The 18,652-nt window shown below is 41.4% G+C and overlaps 1 protein-coding gene across 1 annotated transcript; it reads right to left on the reverse strand.

Moving 5' to 3' along the window:
- Positions 1-6,878: 6,878 nt before the first annotated feature.
- LOC132817840 (acyl-coenzyme A thioesterase 1-like) lies at positions 6,879-17,634 on the reverse strand. The gene is made up of 3 exons (XM_060828351.1): positions 17,065-17,634; positions 14,305-14,507; positions 6,879-7,655 (listed from the first exon to the last, which is right to left on the reverse strand). The coding sequence occupies exons 1-3, from the start codon at positions 17,615-17,617 to the stop codon at positions 7,086-7,088; spliced, it is 1,326 nt and encodes a 441-aa protein (XP_060684334.1). The 5' UTR covers positions 17,618-17,634; the 3' UTR covers positions 6,879-7,085.
- Between the last annotated feature and the right edge of the window lie 1,018 nt (positions 17,635-18,652).

Consider the following 18,652-nt stretch of genomic DNA (forward strand, 5'->3'; position numbering starts at 1 on the left):
GGGGAGAGGGAGCGGGAGACCGGCCCGGGGAGACAGGGGGAGAGGGAGACCGGCCCGGGGAGACAGGGACTGGGACAGGGTCAGGGACACAGCCCGGCGGAGGTAGCTGGAAACCAGCGGCAGCATTGCTAATGCGTGGCTTTGGAAGGGTTGTGGAGCTGGAATTGGTTTTCCTGTTCCCCTCGCTGGGAAATGTGAATATTAAACACCTCAACCTGTTGCCCAGGAGAACACAGTGATGCGAGTTTGTAATTGGGAATTCAGCAAATAGTAACTATCTGAATCATCACACAGAGCAGACCGCTTTCCCATTTACATTTAACACAAACACATATGTAGAGATCATAAGATCAGAGCTACATGCCAGACACTGATTGCTACTTCAACAGGATTATCGACTTCCGCGTTTGCCGCCCAAACGGCTTGTCAATATTATTTGAATGTCCCGCCCACCTATCCACTCCGCAAGAGCTGAAGTGACTATCCGATTATAGTGTTGCTGATCTGATTACCATCAACTCCAATTGCCTTCCTTTTCCCTATAATCCTTGATTCCCATACTGATTAAAAATCTATCTCAGCCCTTACTGACCCAGCCTAGATAGCCCTTGGAGGTAAAGACTTCTGCAGATTTCCTAGCTTCAGAGAGATGACATTCTTCTTTATCTCTGTCTTAAATGTGCACCCCGAGTTTATGCCCTCTGGTATCTCCAACAGTGGGGGGAGGAGGGTGCAACCTTTCTGCATCTATGCATAAAGTCCCCTCATCGTGCATGTTTCAATAAGATTGCCTCTCATTCTTCTAAATAAAATGAGTAAAAGCCCAATCTGCTCATTTTAACCTCTCAAGAAAATCCCTCTCCATCAAGTATCAACTGAGTGGAAATTCTCCCTCCACGGTCAGTTTATTTTCCTTAAGTCAAGGAGACCAAAAATATTCACTGTATTCAGTGTGGTCTGTTTAGAGCTTTGTATAGTTTTAGCAAGACCTCCTTAATTTTATATTACATTCTCTTTTAAATAAATATTACCTACTGAAGTTGGGTGCTAAATTTTCTATGGTTCATGCATGAGAACCTCCAAATCTCTCTGTGCTGTAGTCTTCACCCATTTAAATAGCTTCTATTTTTGCTGCTGAAGTATCAAACCTCACTTTCTCACATTATGTTCCATCTGCTGAGGTTTTGCCCACACACTCAGTCTGTCTATATTGCTCTGTAGACTCTCATGTCATCCCCATCACTTCCTTCCCATCTATTTTTGTGTCATCTGCGAACTTGGCGAAATTATGTTCATTTCCACCATGCAAATCATTAAAAGATGCTATAAATAATTGTGGCCCCATGCCACAAGTTACCATCCTGAAATTGATTCCTTTATCCCAACTCTCTACCTTTAATTAGTTAAACAATTCTCTATCTGTGCCAGTATACCACCACTAACACCATGAGTTCTTAGCCTTATGTTCAATACCATAATGAATGCCTTTTTGAAATCCAAATACATTGCATCCACTGGTTCCCTTTTACCTATCCTGCATGTTACCTTCTCAAAAAAACTGTCATAACTGTCAGCCATGACTTCCCCTTCATAAAAAACATCCAACTCTTCTTTATTATGACCTATTATATCCTTCATAATGGAGCCTAATATTTTCTCATTGGTAGTTTTCAAAACCGCTGAAACTTTTCCTGAATCTTAAGGTTTATTGGAGTCATACAGCATGGAAACATTCTTCAGTCTGACCAGTCCACACTAACCGTGTTCCCAAACTAAACTAGTCCCACCTGCTGTGCTTTGCTCATATCCCTCCAAACCTTTCCTGTTCATGTCTTATCTGAATGTCTTTTAGATGTTTCTCTGGCTGTTCATTCCACATACCAACCACTGTGTGAACCTCATGAATCTTTTTAAAGTCTTTCTCTTCTAACTTTTAAAATTTGCCCCCTCGTTTTGAACTGCCCCACCCTCAGAAAAAGAACCTTATCATTCACCTTATCTATGTCTCTCATAACTTTATATACCTCAGTAAGGTCACCCCTCAACCTCCTACACTCCAGTGAAAGAGGGTCCCATTTTATATCTCAACCCCTCCATTCTCACGAACATCCTGAAAAATCTTTTCTGAATCGTCTCCAGTTTAACAATCCTTCCTATAACAGGACAACCAGAATAGGCCTCACCAATGTCCTGTACAACCTCAACATGATGTCCCAACTCTTATTCTCAAAGGTGTGAACAATTAAGGCAAGTGTGCTAAATAACTTCTTAACCACATTATCTGTGATACAAATTTCAAAGAAATATGCACCTGAACCCCTAGGTATCTCTGTTCTATAAGAGTACCCAGAAAATAATATCAATGTGTCCACTATTGCTAACCATTTCCTTAAAAATTTAAGCATCCAATTTATCAGAGACTTACTGGTCTTTGGCCTCATTAGTTGCCCTAATAGGTATTCTTTATTTCCCTCCCCTTTAGTCCCTATATTGTTAAATAGTTAAGGACTGCTATTAGTGTTCTCTCCTGTAAAGAATGATGCAAAGTACTCATTCAACTCCTCTGCCATTTCCAAGCTCCCATTTTTTTTTGTATTCACATGGGATGTGGACTTCTCTGGCCAGGCCAAGATTTATTGCCCATCCTTAATTGCCCACAAGGGGGTCTGTGTCAGTAAGAGTCAACCACATTGCTGTTTGTCTGGAGTTTGTAAGGATGATAGATTTCCTTCTCTGAAGAACATTAATGAATCCAGATGGGTTTTTCTTGAAAATTGTCAATGGTTTCATGGTCATCATTAGATGTTTAATTCTTTACTGAATTCAAATTTCACCATCTGCCATGCCAGGATTTGAACCTGAATACTGATAACATTAGATAAGTTTCTGGATTAACAGTGTACCATCGTACCACCATTCTCTCACCAGTCTTATTCCCCAGCCTTGTTCTCTTAGGAGTTGATTTTCATTTTTGCCTATCTCATTTTTAAAATATATTTTAAGATTAATTTACTGTTTTTATAGTACTTGCTAATTTGTCTTTATAGTTTATTGCTTAATTTTTTGACATCTTTTGCTTTTTTTAAAAAAGTTTTCCCAATCCTCTGTTTAACCACAAGTCTTTGCCACATTATGTCATTTTTCTTTCACTTTGACATTATCCTTAAATTTTTGGGTTAACCATTATCAGTTTATCCTCTTCCTTGAATCCTTCATCCTCACTGAGATACATCTTTATTTCTGAGTCACAAACTATGTTCTTAAATTCCAGCCATTGTTCCTTAACCATCTTTTCCATTAAGCTCCTTTCCCAATCCACTCTGCCCTCATCCCAATGCATTTACCCTTCTTTAAGGTCAGCACAATTGTTTCTGAAAGTTTTTCTCCTCCTCAAACTGAATGCTAATGTCTAAACGTTAGTCCCTGTTCCCTCGTTTACTCTCCCTGGCTTAGTCTGAATTACCAAATACAAAATAGCATGATCCCTGGTTGGATGCAGAACATTTGTTTCAGGAAACTTTCTTGAATTTATGAATTTATCCTTGTGGCTACCTCTGCCAATTTGATTTTCCCCATTTACATGAAAATAAATGTCACCCATGATTAACATACTGCCTTTTTTCTTTGCCCTTAATATCTACTGATTTATTCTCTACAATACACAACAGCTACTGGTAGGGTGCATTTGGATTACTGCCATCAAGGTCATATTTTCCTTGATTTTCCTATCTCAACCCATATGGATTCTATATCATCTAATCCTAGGTCATTTCTTGCTATCATACTTAACTCATTTTATACTAGCAAGCTGCTTCATCACCTTTGCCTTCCTACCTGTCCTTTCAAAAAGTCTTACACCCCTAAATATTTAGGTCCAAGATGTGATCTTCTTGTAACCATATCTCTGTAATGGCTAAGATCATTCCAAGCATTCTCTATTTGTTCCATTAATTCATTTATTTTGTTCTGAATACAAAGTACATTTAAGTAAGGAGCCATTAATATTGTATTTTTACCATGTATCCCAAATTTAAAGTTTTTTTTTACATGGCTCATCGATATTTTCTCAATAACCTGTTCCAAGATATTTTTACACACTTCTGAACCAGATGAGACTTGAACCTTGGCCTCCTGTAAACAAACAAGAGCACTTTTAATGTTTATACACTTTGTCCTTTCCTGTCCCGGACTGGGCTGCCCTGCAATGCCGCTATTGCCTTTTGCTTTATAAGCCTAGATATCCCCTCTCCTGAATCTTCCACACCCACTCCTCAATTACTTTAAAGCTCTTTCTATGGCATTAGAAATCCCATCCCTGTTCACCTATCAAATTCTGGAAAGTTTCTCTTTGAAACTGGATATAAATCCGCTAGTGGAATCAATGATTATGTGTCTCCCCTAGCACCCTGAAAGCTTAAATAAAAATCAGCCTCAGGAAGTTCTAAATTGCAATCAATATAACCATAGTCTATGTAATTTTACAGCTTTCCTGTTTCAGTCAGGTATTATTCTGGTAAATCCATGCATTCCTTCCTCTTCTGTAATCTTCATAACGTGTAGTCCCCAGGAATCAAGGGTTATTGGACAGGGAAACTGTCAGACAGGTAGATGGAGTTAAGGCCATAATCATATCTTTCACAATATTATCAAATGTCAGAGCAAGCTCAAAGAATGAAAGGCATGCTTTTGCTTCCAATTCTTCCGAGTTTGAGGCTCAACTTTAGCTAAAATAAGCATCTGAACCTCTATAGAAAAATAGTTCAGGCATTCCATTGTCCACTACATTAGTTACCTCTTTGAAAAGTTCAAACAGGTTCAGGGTGGGCGGAGGGAGTGGTGGTGGTGGTAGGGAGAGCTGAATAGAAATAATTGGGGGATAGGTTTAGGTAAGGGTGGAGTCAAAGAGAAGATTTCCTCTGGGGGCCTCTGATATATCATCACTGACATATCCAATCGAGAATTCTGAAAACTCTTCCTTACCTAGTGGCAGGAATAAAAGATATGATTGCAGATGTAGAAGATGGCCGAAAGCTCAAATGGCCTGTTCTCATGCCATATATCTTTGTGCACCCTAGTTATTGTCCTCTCCTAATAAGTCATTTTCGTCCAGTCAACGTAGAGCCCTCATGATATTACATACAAGTAAATCTCTCTTCAGCCATCATTAACTTGCTTCAAAGCCCTTATCTAACAAAAGAAAAACTGTCTCACTCTTGAACATTTTAGCCAATCTAGCAATTTGAGGAATAAAGGTCTAATTTTCCTCTGAACCTTCAAACAAATATTTGTCTTTCATCTGAGACTAGAGAAGGGTAAGGGCAATACCATCCATAGAATATGGGAGGTAGCGCAGGAAAAGAAATCCATGATGACAATGACTCTTATCCAGCAATGCTTAATCTGTGCTTGAAATGCACTATGCACAGTAATGACGAAATAACGCTCAGTTGTGAACTCTCTACACATCACCCAACTCAGTGCACATGACTAAATTAGTCTATGGTTACAGAAAATGAATGTTTAGTTGGAAGCCAAGACATCAAAATGGGAAAATGGAGTTGAAAAATCTATAAGTGCTGATTGAATGACGGAGCAGACTCAATGGGCTGAATTTCTGCTCATATGTCTTATGGTCAAAGTCTAACCTACATCAACACCTTTAGGTGCACTGTGGAGGAAAAAGATAAAACAAAACAAAATCTTAGAAGTAAATGATTTTCAGTTACATACAGAATTAAGGTTTAGGATTAGGAATAGACCACTTTCCTTTTTGAGTTTGCTCCTCCATTTAATAATACCTTGGCTGTTTTGACTCCTGCCTAATCCTCCCATAGCCAAACGCCTCCTGGCAAAAATTTATCTCTGCCATAAAAATATCCCCGGCATTTGATTTCATCTCATCTAATTAATGATAACCTATTAGCTTTGCTAATTATTTGCTATTCCTGCATACCAACCTTTCATAACTCATGCGTGAATCTGTTCAGATCCTCTGTATCTCAGATTTCTGCAAACTTTCAATTAGATAACATTTTTTTTATTATCCTTGTCAATACAATTTCACATTTTCCCACTTTATACTGCCATTTCCCAGATCTTTGACCACTCATTTCTTTCTGTTCATGTGAAACTTATTTTTCTACCTAATTTTGTGTCATCAAAAATTTAGCATCCATACCTTAGTCTCTTTATCCCCAAGTTATTTATTTAAATAATTTGAGGCCTAGTATTGACCTCCACAGAACATCACTTATTAAATCTTGGCAATCGATAAAACACCCATTTCTGACAAATCTGTTTCTTGTTTGTTATTCTAGCTTCCATCCATGCCAATGTTACCTCCTTGACTAGGAACCTTTATCCACAGTATGTTAATTTTTGAAAGAACTCCTTTCAAAAAGTCATGGAGACTGCCTGATTTGTTTAAAAGTGCCTTACTGGTAACATCTTCTTTAATTGCTTCTAACTTTTTCTCCTATAGCAGATATTAAGCTAAATTGACCTGTTCTCTGCTTCCCATTTCCCTCCCATTTATATTCACTATATTCCAATCTAATGGTACATTATCCCAATTCTAGGAAAGTTTGGAAAATTAGAACCAATGCATCAACTATGTCACTAGTCATTTCCTTTAAGACTATAGGATGAAGCCTATCAGTACTCGGGTACTTGTCACATTCAACTGCAACAATTTGTCCAGTATTACTTCTTTGGTTATTCTACGTTTCCTGTGATCTTCTATTACTTTCATTTTTCAATTTTCAGCTTTTTCTGGAATGTTACTTTTTTCCTTTGTAGCGAAGACTAATGAAAACTGCTAAATAATTTCAGTGCAAATGTGAACTACACAATAAGGAATAAATATTTTGACACTATGACATTATTAAAGACAACAGTTTAATTTTTTCCACCCCCACCCAAAAAGTAGAGGTATTGGTGGTCAGGAATACATGTTTCAGAAAGTCTTGGATTGTCCTCCTTACACATAGTGCTTCATATTAAATAATTACTGTGCAATTTTTAACAGAATACATACTAAATAACATTCATTAGGTAAAGAGGAATCTTGTTCAATCTAAATCACTTCAACCGAGATGTAAATGTAAGAATTCTTGAATTTTTTCCCAAGCATCTTGTTGAGCATAGCAGTGTTGTATTGCCTCTCCCCCTAACAGTACTGGAAGTCCAAACAAACGGTCAATCTTGGCAGGACGAAATGGAGAACAAGGAGGATCAATACAGTGCCCAGTTCCTGGATAACTAAGGAGTTTATAGTTGTCCTTTTGATTTTTTTTCAGTCTTTTTATAGCCTCCTCAGCAAAGAGCTTGCTGTCCCAGGTCTTGTCATCTTCTCCTACCACAAACAAGATGTGTCCTTCAGCTTTTTCCAATGGGATGATGCTTCCTTTATTTGTGCTGGGGTTTTCAAGTGTTTTGGACATATCTAGAATTCCTGATTCCGAAACAATGATACGATCTACATCATAGCTCAAGCTGGGGAGATGCATATCTTTATAATGCAAGTCAGTTATAGTGTTTGCATGGCAGCCAGAGATGCAAACGGATGCTACCACTTGTGGTAAAAATGTGATCATTGATAGAGCCAAATCTCCACCTTTTGAAGATCCGATTACTCCAATACCTGGTCCCTTCACCTACAAAAATTCAAAATCTATTACTGAAACATACATTAAGTTTAGATAATTCCTGAATATGTTCCTTCAGTATTCATACACATTTTTAAAAAATCTATTTATTTGTAACTATGAAATGTGTATTAAATTATATGGCAAATATTAGCTTCATTTCAATTTTAATATTGAAATCATCAAAAGTGACTGTCAAAAATGTTGTACTTCTCCAGAATTGAAGAACACATCATGACAAGGAACATTCAATGCAAGAAACAATTTACCTTCCTTGGGTTACCAATATCAAAGTGACATAAATGTTATCTCGGATATTTTATGCATGTACTAAGAATATAACTGCACACCATGATATAAAAGAGTGTTGTGGTGAAAAAGTGACCCAGTGTGTTTGTTCACTGTGCTACAGACCTGAAGCCCAAATTTGAACAACAACAAGAAACAACAGTGAAAACAACATATTGGAAGAAAGCAGGAGATAAGCAACAATTAATGGGAGGGAGAAGCCAGCAAAGATGAAGAGAAACCTGATGTTCAAACCTACCCATAATAATAGATTATAGATAAACAAAGTGCAATAATCACTTTTCAATATAATTTCTAAAGATGGAATAATCCAAAATAAAGACATTACCATTAAGACATTGTGATATGTTGACTGATGAAGTATTACCAGAATAGTTGTAAAAGTTTTAATCTTTTCTGCTTGCACAGCTATTCTCCTACTCTAAGTAATACAGTCATTGAGATATATAGCACTTCGGTCCACCTTGTCCATGCCAACCAGATATCCTAACTAAATTGAGTCATATTTGCCAGTATTTGGCCCATATCCCTCTCACATCTTTCTAATCGTATACCTATATGGAAATCTTTCAAATGTTAGAACACAGAACATTACAGCACAGTACAGGCCTTTCGGCTCTTGATGTTGCGTCAACCTGTGAAACTAATCTGTAGGCCATCTATCCTACACTATTCCATTATGATCCATATGTTTATCTAATTACCATTTAAATGCCCTTCAAGTTGAGGACTCTACTACCGTACTCAGCCCTCAATTTAAAGCGATGTCCCCTTGTGCTAACCATCACCATCTGAGGGAAAAGGCTCACACTGTCCACCATATCTAATCCTCTGATCATCTTGTATGTTTCTACTAAGTCACCTCTCAACCTTCTTTCTAACTAAACCAAACTCTTGTCCCTCAGCCTTTCCTCATAAGATCTTCCCTCCATCCAAGGCAACATCCTGGTAAATCTCCTCTGTACCCTTTCCAATGCTTCCACTTCCTTCCTATAATGTGACGACCAGAACTATAGGCAACATTTCCAATTTGGCTGCAACAGAGTTTTGTATAGTTGCAACATGATCTCATGGCTCAGAAACTCAATCCCTCTACCAATAAAACATAACACACCATTTGCTTTCTTCACAACCCTGTCAGCTTGGGTGGCAACTTTCAGGGATCTATGTACATGGACATAGAGATCTATCTGCTCATCCACACTGCCAAGAATCTTACCATTAGCTCAGTAATTTGTATTCCTGTTACGCCTTCTAAATTGAATCACTTCACACTTTTCAGCTCAGCCATGCTCTGCAGCTTATCTATGTCCCTCTGTAACCTGCAACATCCTTTGGCACTATCCACAACTCCGCCGACCTTAGTGTTATCCACAAATTTACTAACCCATCCTTCTATGCCCTCATCCACGTCATTTATAAAATGACAAACAGCAGTGGCCCCAAAACAGATCCTTGTGGTACACCACTTGTAACTAAACTCCAGGATGAACATTTCCCCTCAACCATCATCCTCTGTCTTCTTTCTGCCAGCCAATTTCTGATCCAAATCTCTAAATCACCCTTAATCCCATTCCTCTGTATTTTCTGCAATCGCCTACCGTGGGGAACCTTATCAAACACTTTACTGAAATCCATATACACCACATCAACCACTTTAACCTCATCCACCTGTTTTGTCACCACCTCAAAGAACTTAATAAGGTTTGTGAGGCACTGGTCTATAATTACCAGGGTTGTCCCTTCTTGAACGAAGGAACAACCTTTGTTATCCTCCCGTCTTCTGGCACTATTCCTGAAGACAATGGTGACATAAAGATCCAAGCCAAAGGTTCTGCAAATCTCATCCCCAGCTTCCCAAAAAATGCTAGAATAAATCCCACCTGGCCCAGGGGACTTATCTAGTTTCACACTTTCCAGAATGGCTAACATTTCTTCCTTATGTGCCTCAATCCCACCTAGTCTAATAGTCTGTACTTCAGTATTCCCCTCGACAATATTGTCATTTTCCAGTGTGAATACTGAAGATAAATAATCATTTAGCGCTTCTCCTATCTCCTTGGACTCCACGCATAACATCCCATAACTGTCCTTGACAAGCCCTCGTCTTACTAGAGTCATTCTTTTATTTCTGACATACTTGTAGAAAGTTTTAGGATTTTCTTTGATTCTTTCGGCCAAAGACTTCTCATGTTCCCTCCTGGCTCTTCTCAGATCTCTCATGTCCTTCCTGGCAAATTTGTAACTCTCAAGTGTCCTGAGCCTTCACGTCTCATCTTTACATTAGCCTCCTTCTTCCTCTTGACAAGAGATTCAACTTCCTTAGTAAACCAGGGTTCCCTCGCTTGACCACTTCCTCCCTGCCTGACAAGTACATACTTATCAAGGACATGCAGCAGTAGCTGTTTCTTGAAAAAGCTCCACATTTCAATTGTGCCCATCCCCTGCAGTTTCCTTCCCCATCCTATGTGTCTTAAATCTTGCCTAATTGCATCACGATTGCTTTTACCCCAGCTAATACTCTTGCCCTGCAGGATATATCTATCCCTTTCCATTGCTAAAGTAAACATAACCGAATTGTTATCACTATCACCAAAGTACTCACCTACCTCCAAATCTAACAGCTGACCTGGTTCATTACCCTGTACCAAATCCAATGCAGCCTCACCTCTTGTTGATCTATCTGCATACTGTGTCAGGAAATCCTCTTGCACACATTTTTTTTAGATATACTTTCAGTGTGGAAACAGGCCCTTTGGCCCAACAAGTCCACACTGACCCTCCGAAGAGCAACCCACCCAGACCCATTCCCCTACATTTACCCCTTCACCTAACACTACGGGCAATTTAGCATGACCAATTCACCTAACCTGCACATCTTTAGACTGTGGGAGGAAACCAGAGTACCCGGAGGAAACCCACGCAGACCCAGGGAGAATGTGCAAACTCCACACACGACAGTTGCCTGAGGCAGGAATTGAACCTGGATCCTGGCGCTGTGAGGCAGCAGTGCTAGCCACTGAGCCACCATGCCGCCCCAACTTATAATGCAGTGTGTGATATTATCCCTGATGATTGGGAATCCCAAACATTCCCTTAAAAACAAAAAGATGTGAATGACTTGCTCTTTGTCGCAGCAGCACTTGCCCAAAGCATTGGTTGACTGACAAATGACCTCAATAATTGAACAATTTTGGGATTACCACAGAGCACCTTTAAGCTGGCCAACCACCCGATGATGGCCAACTCCAAAAACATGAATCTCCCTGGCTGCAAGAATCCTCTATTGTGCCTGAAAACATACTAGCTTGAACTCATACATTGGGAAATTCTGATTTTTGGACTGGGAACTAATGCAACATTTCTGGATAGATGCTTTACAAGGTAGAATGATGGGTTCAATTCCTACATCAGCTGAGATTACCATGAAGGAGTCTCCAACTTCTTAATTTCTTCCTTTGCCTAAGGCATGGTGATCCTCAGGTTAAACCACCAGTAGTAGTCTCTCTCTAATGAGACAGCAGCCCTATGATCCTGTGGGTCTATTATAACTTTAAACTTTCAATTCAAAGTCAGAGGCAACTGTCTCAGACAACAGCCTGCACTAATACAGCTTACAAACATGCATAAAGATAATGAAAACATCCTAATACTTCACGGAGAAGCAATCACAAAAATAGGTCAATGAAGATATTATTAAACAGGTAAGATGGTAAACTTTAAAAAGCCTTTTAGTAAAGGAAACTGAGGTGAAGAGGCTTAAGAAGAGAATTCAGAATGTGAGACACAAACAAGCTGAGGCCATCACTGCCAATGATAGGGAAATAGGAGGCAGGATGTGCAAGAGGTTGGAGTCATAAGAATGTAAAATTGATACTTGCAAGGTAGGGATAGAAAGAGGTGTAAATGTATTCAGTGGTTGACAACAAGGCAGAAATGTGACTGAGGATTGTGATGAACAGGTATCGTCAGCATACAAAAAGGTAGCTGGTCCCTGTTTAGATTAGATTCCCTACAGTATGGAAATAGGTCCTTCGGCCCAACAAATCCACACTGACCCCCCGATGAGTGACCCACCCCCCATATTTACCAATGACCAATACACCCCACACTATGGGCAATTTAGCATGGCTAATTTGCCTAACCTGCACATTTTTGGACTGTGGGAGGAAACTGAAGCAGCCGGAGGACACCCACGCAGACACGGGGAGAACGTGCAAACTCTACACAGACTGTTGCCAGAGGCTGGAATCGAACCTGGGTCCTTGGTGCTGTGAGGCAACAGTGCTAACCACTGAGCCACCGTGCCGCCCCAAATTTGTAAATTAAGCTATCAACGCTTGTAGACAACAGCAGGGAGACATATTAAAAAAAACGTCTGGGGTCTTCTCAGTTCATAGAATGGAAAGATAAATCTCTAATTATAATTGGATCATTAAGGTTGGATATAATTCAAGTGTAGTTTCATATAGACAAAGAGCCAGCAGAGTTATTGCTTGCAGATGTTGTCAAATATTTCAAGGACTAGAGTTAGAAGAAGGCTAACTGTGACTTTGACTCAGGATATTTAATGCTTCATTCACTCAAACGTGGCCCTAGACACGAGTGACAACACAATCAAAACAATGGATAGTGAGGAAAGAGAGGTTGGGGATGGAGCAGTAGTTTGCATGAGGAGAATTTTTTTTAAAGCGGGTGAATGTTGAAAGGGAGGGATATAGTGAGGGAGTGAGGGAAGCATCTTCAATTGAGTTAGATGGGGAGGGACAGAAATTGAAGTTATTTAGGCAGTAATTCAGAGGTATTTGACTCAAGAGAGCAAGTAGTTGTTTAGATGGATGAGTTCAGAAAGGGTATTAAATGAGGCAGGAGAGTAACTGAAGAAAAGTACAGAAATTGCTAAGAAGGTCTCCGTGGGACGGCTGGCACAATGAGAAAGGAAAAGGATGAAGATATAGGATTAGGAGCTGGGTACTGATGAAGAGTTTAAATCACACTATAAAAAAGTTAGAGAGGAATCAGCATTGATAAAATGCTTTTCACTATTGTTGAATACTTCGAAGTGGATGCGTCAAAATGATTCACAGCCAATGAAATATAATGTTAACATAAATTGTTGGTCTAGTAATATTAGATTTGGAAGACAAATTATTTCTTTGCACATGCAGGGTTAGTAGAATATAAAAACTATGACAGACAGTGTGTTTGCATTATTGGTTTGTTCTATGACTACTTCATTACTTCATCAGTGAAAGCTTAAAATAAGATCGAATGTAGAAGTTGCACCAGTTTCTGGTGTAATTTAAAAATTGACTCAACTTAAAAATTAAGTACTTAAAACTTACTCTCAAAACATGCATGAACACTCACAAACAGGAAGTTGGGATCATTTATGAAAAGGATTTGCATTTATAAGGCAACTTCCCAACTATAGAACATTCTATACTTAAATACTTTTACCGTGTTGCAATGTAAGAAATATGGTAGCAATTTGCGCACAGGAAGCTCCCACAAAGAGCAATATAATATGAGCAGTTAATTGTTTTATGATGTTTTTTAGAACTGAATCACAGAATCCCTACAGTGCAGACAGAAGCCATTCGACCTATCGAGTCTGCACCGAGCCTCCGAACAGCATCCCACCCAGACCCAGCTCCGCTTCCTAACCCCATAACTCCGTATTTACTATGTTTAACCCACCTAACCTGCACATCCCTGGAGCCAGAGACCATTTCACTTAACCTGAGCACCTTTGGGGTGTGGGAGGAAATCAGCAAAAACTTACACAGACATTGGGAGAACATGCAAACTTCACACAGACAACCACCCAGTCTTGGAATCAAACTCGGATCCCTGTCACTGACAGGCAGCGGTGCTAACCATTGACCACTGTGCAGTATTGAATTAATTACTGACAATAATAGCAAGAAAAATAAACAAAAATGGAAACTGCTAGAGAAACTCAGTTAATCTGGCAGCAACTGCGGAGAGAAAGCAGAGTCAATGTTTCGCAACCAGTGACACACCATCTGCGTTCTTCTTCAAAATGGATCTATAAGATCTTTAACCCAGATTTCACACATCCAAAAGATGTTGCCTCTGATGAAGCAACATTTCCTCAGCTCTAGACTGTGGTGTCGGCATTGAATTTTGTGCTTAAGTCCTGGATTTGAACTTGAATCCACTAGTCAGAAGAAAATATGCTACCAGCCAAACAGCAGGTTACACTGGAGCTATCGAGATATCTAAAGTAAAATATACCCCATAACTTCATTGAGAAATATTATAACCACAAATACATTGTTCAATAGCAAGTTAATTGTCTGGGCTTCTCTTGTACAGAACTCACCTTTGGATGTTTCTTCAGATAATTTACAGCTTCCTCAAAGTATTCTAAACGAAGATCTGTCATGGTCATTGGTAGATCTTCAAAACCAAAGTAAGGGAGAGCAAGAGTAGCAAAGCCCCGGCTTGCAAGCAAACAGGCTCGGAACTCAATCAAACCACCTTCATCTCCAAACAGATCTATCAGTCCAGGAAAGGGGCCATCCCCTTAAGAAACAGAACAAAAAATGTCATAACAAACCACTGTTAACAAATTCAGGGTAATACTTTTAAAAACAGGTTGAAAATGTTGTATCACAGTGAAAACTGCAAAGGTCTTTTCTGTAATTTGTCTCAATTACAGTAGATTGCAAAATTACACTTTCTGTCATATGACCCAATCTGACTTGACCACTGGGCCAGAAAGCATGGTTTAATACCCACTGCCTTCAGAGGTGTGTCACAATATGTCTGAACATGTTGATTAAAAACATCAACAAACTGTATCCACTGTATCTTAGTATAACTTCCTATTCCTTTCTCCCTTAGGTAAATATTTAGCTTCCCTTAAAAATGTTTACTTCTGTCGCCTCAGTACTATTTGTGATTTCAAATTCCACATTCTTGTCACAATTTCTTCTGAATTCTCAACTGGATTTATTCGTGACTATTTTGTATTTCTGCCCCAGAATTTTAGTCTCCCATAAGTGGAACATGCTGTCTTCCCCGTGCATTATATCAAACAGCTCTGCAATTTTCAGGACATCTATTAGGTTACCCCTTGGCTTTAACTTTTCTAGAGGGGGGAAAACCACCAAATCTCTTCAATATTTCCCAAACATTTCAGTTCTGGTAACACACTGTAAATCAGATTTTAAAAAGGAAATCGACTATGAGGCTAGCAATGTTCATTGTTATATATGCACACTTTAGATAGCAACTTCCAGTATGTGGACTTAAACATAAAAATCAATAAGTTGTTGTTTGAGATGTGCTGTCTGCTTTACACTCCATCTGGCTCCCCATTCAAATGTATTAAACTATGTTACATTCCAATTCAGCCTTCCTTCTGCAGACAAAGAATAAGCTGGCCACAAATAGAGGTATGTGAAGGTATTTCAATTCAACTACTAATGAACTAAATCTTAATAATGACCAAGCAATCTCTCTGGCACTGAAAAGTAAGCCTAATAAGTGTGGAGTACATTATAAGGTTCAACTCGTTTATATTTTTTGAGCTGAGTTTTGTTTTTGCAATTTTAAGTGTGGACAGTAATAGATTTGCACTATAATATTATCAAGAATGTTTTGATTTGATTAAATTTACTGCAATTTGGCCTCGTGAGCCCTGAGGTGAAGCCAGGCGCCATCTGGATCAAGGTCCAGTGCAGACTGGAGGCTAGGTGTCAACATTGACTGGGTTGGAAGGCTGTTGCTCTGTACTTTTTTCCTCCATTTTATAATTTATCCTAAATTTATAATGCTGGACTTTTTTCATTTCTCTATTTTTCCAAGAATACTAACTGAAAAGCTGTACCTAGGGACCTTTGTACCTAAGATGGCACCATAAGCAGCGACTTTCATTCATTTTTCATGACTAGTGGATGCCTCAAAGCACTTTACGTCAATGAAGTATTCTTTCAACTATAGTTATAATTTACAATGTAGGAAAGGTGCAGCTCAGCAAACTCTCAAAGATATCCTAACTTGACAATCAGGTAATGACCAGGCAATGTGTATTTTATGAAATAAAGACAGAAAATGCTGGAGAAACTCAGCAGGTCTGGCAGCATCTGTGAAGAGAGAAACAGAGTTTATGAAACTGATTGATACTAGCCAGAATCTCCCTCCTCCTTTTGTAAAAATAGCACTACAGGATCTTTTACAGTCACCAGAACAGTCAGAAGGGGGCCTCAGTTTAATGTCTCATCAGAAAGACTATATTTTGACAAGGCACCTGACGAAGGGACTGTGCTCCAAAAACTTGCGTGAATTTCAAATAAACCTGTGGGAACTATAATCTGGTGTCATGTGCCTTCTGACTCTATCCACCCCAGTCCAACACTGACACCCCCACATCAGTGCAGCTCCCCTATTAGCCCTGCTTCCCATGATCTATTTGCAGCGGTGCTGTTCCAGTGTGGTTTCCTGGGTCATAGAGTCTGAAAAATTTTAAAGCCATTTCAAGGATTTTTTTCTCCCCCCTCAAAATACTTGATCTTGCAGTGAATGTGTAAAACAATCATTTCATTCATTGGCTTGTTACTCCTTTTGTCGCCCTCCTTTCATTTCTGTTCCAGAAAGAAACCCAGAAAAAAATTCACAACAAACAATAAAAGAAAGACAAAAAACAATCAATAAACATCTACCTGAAACAAGGGGGGAGAGAAAAAGAAAGCTCTCCTCCTCAGTAGGTAACCCAACAGCAGTAATAACGCACTGACTGTGTGGTCCAGACAGCACAGAGGTCAGTCCCCTCCCTGACACAAAACGGAGGGTCACTCAACACTGATCCAGCTCCCCTCAGAGCCAGCTCTAAGTGTGAACAGAGCTCCTGGCACTCCTGTTTTTTTTTAATTTTGTTTCATTTAAAAACAAAAAAAGTAGTAGTGCTTACTTTACCCCAGCACCCATGTGGTGTGTGTGTGTGCACAGGTGAAATTGTTATTCCTTACTGGTGAGAAGGGGGGGGGGGGGGTGTTGACAGACTTTCTTGACCACAAGATCTCATGGCACTGATGCCAAGTGCAGACCTTCGGGGTGGGGGGATGACCCCTCTACTCACCTGGGGGGATAAAAACGCTGCCCCTAATATTGCCTTCCCTGAGCCTGATGCGGCGGAGCCCGGGTTTGCTGTACCACCTCTCGACCCTCTGCTTGGCCAGGAGTTCCCCGGGGATGGTGCTCTTGCCGCTGTGTCCCGAGTGGACACACAGGTCGATGTACATGGGGCTGCCGGTCAGGTGGGCCTGGCTCAGCTTCAGGTACGGCTGCTCCATGGGGGCGGGGGCCAGGGTCCACAGGAGGCCCATGGGCACCACCCCTTCGTAGTCACCGCCCAGCGACGGCGACCGGCTCACGTCGAGGCGCCCGCCGCCGTCCGCCCGGTACTGGCCGCAGGAGGTGAACAGCTGCCCCTTCCCGGTGACCACCTGGGCCCTCAGGGTGACCGCCTGCTCCGCGCCCAGACCCTCCGCCTGGATGGCCAGCGGCTCGTCCGCCAGGCTCTTCGAAGGCGTCGCCGTCAGCTTGACCGGCCCGTCGCTCACCCTCCTGACGCCGAGCCCGCCTCGGCCCCTGGTGACCGCCCTCAGCGCCGGCTGCAGTCGCAGCATCATGGCGGCTGCTGCCCTCCCTGACAACAACCGCTACCCCCCCCCCCCCCCTTGGACGCCAGAGTGAGCCGCTCCAGCCGGCACGGCAGTACAAGCGCGGAGGGTACCATTCTCCAGGGGCGGGGGTGGAGCGGAAAGGGACTGAGGGAAGCAGGAGACCACTTGGGGTTGGGATTTGTCAGGGAGAGGAGATTGAGGGTCAAGGGGTTGACGAGGAAAGATGATGAAGGGGAGGATTGAGGGAGGTGAATTGTTGGGGAGAGGAGGTTGGGTGCTAAGGGATTGAGGGAGGTGAATTGGGATGGGAAGGGGCAAGTTGGAGGGAGGAGATGGGGTGCCAGGGGAATGTGGAGGGGGCTGACTTGGGATGGCAAGGGGCATGGTGGAGGGAGGAGATGGGGTGCCAGGGAAACGTGGAGGGGGCTGACTGGGGATGACAGGGGGCAAGTTGGAGGGAGGAGATGGGGTGCCAGAGGAACGTGGAGGAGGGTGGCGACTTGGGGTGGAGGAGGGTGAGTGTCAGGGGAACGTGGAGGGAATGACTTGGGATGGAGGTGGTTGGGTCGCTGCCAGGGGAACGTGGAGAGGGTGTGACTTGGGATAGCAAGGGGCATGTTCGAGGGAGGAGACAGGGTGCCAGTGGAATGTGGAGCGGGGGTGACCTCGGATGGCGAGGGATACGTTGGAGGGAGGAGATGGGCTGCCAGGGGGAGGGGGGGGTGACTTGGGATGGCGAGGGGCATATTGGAGGGAGGAGACGGGGTGCCAGGGGATAGTGGAGCGGGAGTGAATTGGGATGGCGAGGAGCACATTGCATACAGGAGACGGGGTGCCAGGGGCATGTGGAGGAAGGACTACTTGGATGAAGTGTCTGGAGAATGGTGAGGATTGAGTTGAGGATGGGATTTTTGAGGGAAAAGATGTGGGGTGTCCATTGAATGGGGAGAGAGGATTGATGAAATTGGGGAGGGGCGTGGATAGAGAGAAGGGATTGAATGGTACGAGTCTGGATGTATGGGATGATTGAATAGGAGTGTT

This window comes from Hemiscyllium ocellatum, chromosome 8, assembly GCF_020745735.1.
Source record: "Hemiscyllium ocellatum isolate sHemOce1 chromosome 8, sHemOce1.pat.X.cur, whole genome shotgun sequence".
NCBI lineage: Eukaryota > Metazoa > Chordata > Chondrichthyes > Orectolobiformes > Hemiscylliidae > Hemiscyllium > Hemiscyllium ocellatum.